General features: G+C 51.4%; 1 protein-coding gene across 13 annotated transcripts in view; it reads left to right on the top strand.

Moving 5' to 3' along the window:
- pde10a (phosphodiesterase 10A) overlaps window positions 1–6000 on the top strand; it is a 128784-nt gene that overhangs the window by 58761 nt on the left and 64023 nt on the right. For all 13 annotated transcript variants that reach the window (XR_016487095.1, XR_016487102.1, XR_016487098.1 and 10 more), the window contains exon 3: window positions 263–285. Coding sequence is in view for 2 of the 13 variants with exons in the window: in XM_090201817.1 (XP_090057943.1) it covers window positions 263–285 (23 nt within the window). In the remaining 11 variants the exon portion in view is untranslated. The remainder of the gene's footprint in view (window positions 1–262; window positions 286–6000) is intronic.

Raw genomic sequence — 6000 nt, 5'->3', positions numbered from 1 at the left:
ATGTTCCCTGTTGTAATGTTGTCATGGTTTCTATTGCCTTCATTAAGTTGACAGTTGGTGCCAGTACGGAGCAGCCTACCTTTTCAGGTTCTGCTACCACACGGTCACTCTATACATACACCTGTCTTTTCCTGTGGTTTTCTACTGCCTTTGTTGTGATGAGCACATGAACTCTTGTGACCATGTGTCCTAACTGGCTTCCTTGTTTCCTTGTCTCCTTCTCCACTGCAGTGTAACTCATTGTTTTGTCTTCTTCTTTCAGATGACACGTCATCAGGCAGTAGGGTGAGTTACCTCCTGACTGACTGGCTGGCTGACTGGTTGGCTGACTGGCTGACAGACTATCTGACTGGCTGACTATCTGACTGGCTGGCTGACTGGCTGGCTGACTGACTGGCTGACTATCTGACTGACTGACTGACTGGCTGGCTGGCTGACTGACTGGCTGACTATCTGACTGGCTGGCTGACTGGCTGGCTGACTGGCTGGCTGGCTGGCTGACTGGCTGGCTGACAGACTATCTGACTGGCTGACTATCTGACTGGCTGGCTGACTGGCTGGTTGACTGGCTGGCTGACAGACTATCTGACTGGCTGACTATCTGACTGGCTGACTGGCTGGCTGGCTGACTGGCTGGCTGACTGACTGGCTGACTATCTGACTGGCTGACTATCTGACTGGCTGACTATCTGACTGGCTGGCTGACTGGCTGGCTGACTGGCTGGCTGACTGACTGGCTGACTATCTGACTGGCTGACTATCTGACTGGCTGACTATCTGACTGACTGGCTGGCTGACTGGCTGGCTGACTGACTGGCTGACTATCTGACTGACTAACTGACTGGCTGACTGGCTGGCTGACTGGCTGACTGGCTGGCAGACTATCTGACTGGCTGACTATCTGACTGGCTGGCTGACTGACTGGCTGACTATCTGACTGACTGACTGACTGACTGACTGGCTGGCTGACTGACTGGCTGACTGGCTGACTATCTGACTGACTGACTATCTGACTGACTGACTGACTGGCTGGCTGGCTGACTGACTGACTGGCTGGCTGGCTCGCTGACTGACTGGCTGACTATCTGACTGACTGACTGACTATCTGGCTGACTATCTGACTGACTGACTGACTGACTGACTGGCTGGCTGACTGACTGGCTGGCTGGCTCGCTGACTGACTGGCTGACTGACTGGCTGACTATCTGGCTGACTATCTGACTGACTGACTGGCTGGCTGACTATCTGACTGACTATCTGACTGACTGGCTGACTATCTGACTAACTGGCTGGCTGACTGACTGACTGACTGGCTGGCTGACTGGCTGACTATCTGACTGGCTGGCTGACTGGCTGGCTGACTGACTGACTGACTATCTGACTGGCTGGCTGGCTGACTGACTGACTGGCTGACTATCTGACTGACTGACTGACTGACCGGCTGGCTGGCTGACTATCTGACTGACTGGCTGGCTGGCTGGCTGACTATCTGACTGGCTGACTATCTGACTGACTGGCTGGCTGACTATCTGACTGACTGACTGACTATCTGACTGACTGGCTGACTATCTGGCTGACTGGCTGACTATCTGACTGACTGACTATCTGACTGACTGGCTGACTATCTGGCTGACTGGCTGACTATCTGACTGACTGACTATCTGACTGGCTGGCTGACTGGCTGACTGACTGACTGACTATCTGACTGACTGGCTGACTATCTGGCTGACTGGCTGACTATCTGACTGGCTGACTATCTGGCTGACTGGCTGACTATCTGACTGACTGACTATCTGACTGGCTGGCTGACTGGCTGACTGACTGACTGACTGACTATCTGACTGACTGGCTGACTATCTGGCTGACTGGCTGACTATCTGACTGACTGACTATCTGACTGACTGACTGACTGGCTGACTATCTGACTGACTGACTGGCTGGCTGACTATCTGACTGACTGGCTGACTATCTGACTGACTGACTGGCTGGCTGACTATCTGACTGACTGACTATCTGACTATCTGACTGACTGGCTGGCTGACTGGCTGGCTGACTGGCTGGCTGGCTGGCTGACTGGCTGGCTGACAGACTATCTGACTGGCTGACTATCTGACTGGCTGGCTGACTGGCTGGTTGACTGGCTGGCTGACAGACTATCTGACTGGCTGACTATCTGACTGGCTGACTGGCTGGCTGGCTGACTGGCTGGCTGACTGACTGGCTGACTATCTGACTGGCTGACTATCTGACTGGCTGACTATCTGACTGGCTGGCTGACTGGCTGGCTGACTGGCTGGCTGACTGACTGGCTGACTATCTGACTGGCTGACTATCTGACTGGCTGACTATCTGACTGGCTGACTATCTGACTGACTGGCTGGCTGACTGGCTGGCTGACTGACTGGCTGACTATCTGACTGACTAACTGACTGGCTGACTGGCTGGCTGACTGGCTGACTGGCTGGCAGACTATCTGACTGGCTGACTATCTGACTGGCTGGCTGACTGACTGGCTGACTATCTGACTGACTGACTGACTGACTGGCTGGCTGACTGACTGGCTGACTGGCTGACTATCTGACTGACTGACTATCTGACTGACTGACTGACTGGCTGGCTGGCTGACTGACTGACTGGCTGGCTGGCTCGCTGACTGACTGGCTGACTATCTGACTGACTGGCTGACTATCTGGCTGACTATCTGACTGACTGACTGACTGACTGGCTGGCTGACTGACTGGCTGGCTGGCTCGCTGACTGACTGGCTGACTGACTGGCTGACTATCTGGCTGACTATCTGACTGACTGACTGGCTGGCTGACTATCTGACTGACTATCTGACTGACTGGCTGACTATCTGACTAACTGGCTGGCTGACTGACTGACTGACTGGCTGGCTGACTGGCTGACTATCTGACTGGCTGGCTGACTGGCTGGCTGACTGACTGACTGACTATCTGACTGGCTGGCTGGCTGACTGACTGACTGGCTGACTATCTGACTGACTGACTGACTGACCGGCTGGCTGGCTGACTATCTGACTGACTGGCTGGCTGGCTGGCTGACTATCTGACTGGCTGACTATCTGACTGACTGGCTGGCTGACTATCTGACTGACTGACTGACTATCTGACTGACTGGCTGACTATCTGGCTGACTGGCTGACTATCTGACTGACTGACTATCTGACTGACTGGCTGACTATCTGGCTGACTGGCTGACTATCTGACTGACTGACTATCTGACTGGCTGGCTGACTGGCTGACTGACTGACTGACTATCTGACTGACTGGCTGACTATCTGGCTGACTGGCTGACTATCTGACTGGCTGACTATCTGGCTGACTGGCTGACTATCTGACTGACTGACTATCTGACTGGCTGGCTGACTGGCTGACTGACTGACTGACTGACTATCTGACTGACTGGCTGACTATCTGGCTGACTGGCTGACTATCTGACTGACTGACTATCTGACTGACTGACTGACTGGCTGACTATCTGACTGACTGACTGGCTGGCTGACTATCTGACTGACTGGCTGACTATCTGACTGACTGACTGGCTGGCTGACTATCTGACTGACTGACTATCTGACTATCTGACTGACTGGCTGGCTGACTATCTGACTAACTGGCTGGCTGACTGACTGACTGACTGGCTGGCTGACTGGCTGACTATCTGACTGGCTGACTATCTGACTGGCTGGCTGACTGGCTGACTATCTGACTGGCTGGCTGACTGGCTGACTATCTGACTGACTGACTGACTGGCTGGCTGACTATCTGACTGACTATCTGACTGGCTGGCTGGCTGACTGACTGACTGGCTGACTATCTGACTGACTGACTGACTGGCTGGCTGGCTGACTATCTGACTGACTGGCTGGCTGGCTGGCTGACTATCTGACTGGCTGACTATCTGACTGATTGGCTGGCTGACTATCTGACTGACTATCTGACTGACTGGCTGACTATCTGGCTGACTGGCTGACTATCTGACTGACTGACTGGCTGACTGACTGACTGACTGGCTGACTGACTGACTGGCTGGCTGACTGACTGACTGGCTGGCTGACTGACTGACTATCTGACTGGCTGGCTGACTGACTGACTGTCTGACTGACTGGCTGACTATCTGACTGACTGGCTGGCTGACTATCTGACTGACTATCTGACTGACTGGCTGACTATCTGGCTGACTGGCTGACTATCTGACTGACTGACTGGCTGACTGACTGACTGACTGGCTGGCTGACTGACTGACTGGCTGGCTGACTGACTGACTATCTGACTGGCTGGCTGACTGGCTGGCTGACTGACTGACTATCTGACTGGCTGGCTGACTGGCTGGCTGACTGACTGACTGTCTGACTGACTGTCTGTGTCTGTCTGAATTGATACCATTATATTCAAAGTGCTAACGTCAGTGGCCTGTTATTGGATTCATACTCCTGTGATGGTACCTGTGCTGTGATGGTACCTGTGATGGTACCTGTGATGGTACCTGTGCTCTGATGGTACCTGTGCTGTGATAGTACCTGTGATGGTACCTGTGCTCTGATGGTACCTGTGATGGTACCTGTGCTGTGATAGTACCTGTGATGGTGCCTGTGCTGTGATAGTACCTGTGATGGTACCTGTGATAGTACCTGTGATAGTACCTGTGATGGTGCCTGTGCTGTGATAGTACCTGTGATGGTACCTGTGATAGTACCTGTGATAGTACCTGTGATGGTACCTGTGCTGTGATGGTACCTGTGATGGTACCTGTGCTGTGATGGTACCTGTGATGGTACCTGTGATGGTACCTGTGCTGTGATGGTACCTGTGGGGGAACTTGGAACAATAAGATCCTCTGTGAAGAATTTAAATAGTTTGGGGTCTATTTAGTTTAAGACACAGATGAAGACTCCATATTTTAATGTATTTCATGTGTTTCATTGTAATCATTTAATTCAACATGTTTTAACTATCCTTTGCTTTGTTTTCAGATTTTTTTACTTTAGAAAGAAAATCCCTTATATAGTCTGTCTATTGAGTTGATTAAACATTGACTGAATTCAAATAAAATACCATTTTACCTTCAGTTTGGTCAGAACTCAGGAGTCTGCTGTTGATGTAAGCAATGATCACATGGTACAGAGAAAGAGAGATGCAGAAAGAGAGATGTAGAGAGAGAGAGGTAGAGAGAGAGGGGTAGAGAGAGAGAGGTAGAGAGAGAGAGGTAGAGAGAGAGGGGTAGAGAGAGAGAGGTAGAGAATGAGAGGTAGAGAGAAAGAGAGAGAGAGAGAGAGAGGGGGCTAGAGAGAAAGAGAGAGAGAGAATGAGAGAGGTAGAGAGAGAGACTCATCCTGTAATATCCCAGGTCTGAGGTCATCTGCCTTTGGCCTAAAGAGCAGGAACCTGGACTACACCAAAGATATCGGAAATACAGACATTGTCATCCTATAAGAAACATGGTATAGAGGAGACGGACCCACTGGTTGCCCTCTAGGTTACAGAGAGCTGGTAGTCCCATCCACCAAACTACCAGGTGTGAAACAGGGAAGGGACTCAGGGGGTTTGCTAATTTGGTGTAGAGCAGACCGAACTCAATCTATTAAATTAATCAAAACAGGAACATGTTATATTTGGCTAGAAATTCAAAAGTAAATGGTCTCAGAGAAAAATGTCCTCCTGTGTGCTACCTATATCCCCCCACTAGAATCCCCATACTTTAATGAAGACAGCTTCTCCATACTGGAGGGGGAAATCAAACATTTGCAGGCCCAGGGACATGTACTAGTCTGTGGCGACCTAAATACCAGAACCGGACAAGAACCTGACTCCCTCAGCACACAGGGGGACAAACACCTGCCTGGAGGTGACAGCATTCCCTCCCCCATATGCCCCTCTAGGCACAACTACGACAACATAACCAACAAAAATGGGTCACAACTCCTGCAGCTCTGTCGCACGCTGGGTATGTACATAGTCAATGTAAGGCTTCGAGGGGACT

This window comes from Oncorhynchus mykiss, chromosome 16, assembly GCF_057628025.1.
Source record: "Oncorhynchus mykiss isolate SJ-2025 chromosome 16, ASM5762802v1, whole genome shotgun sequence".
In the NCBI taxonomy this organism is placed as follows: domain Eukaryota; kingdom Metazoa; phylum Chordata; class Actinopteri; order Salmoniformes; family Salmonidae; genus Oncorhynchus; species Oncorhynchus mykiss.
The sequence above is the reverse complement of the archived record's forward strand: the minus strand, read 5'-3'. Positions and strand labels throughout refer to the sequence as shown.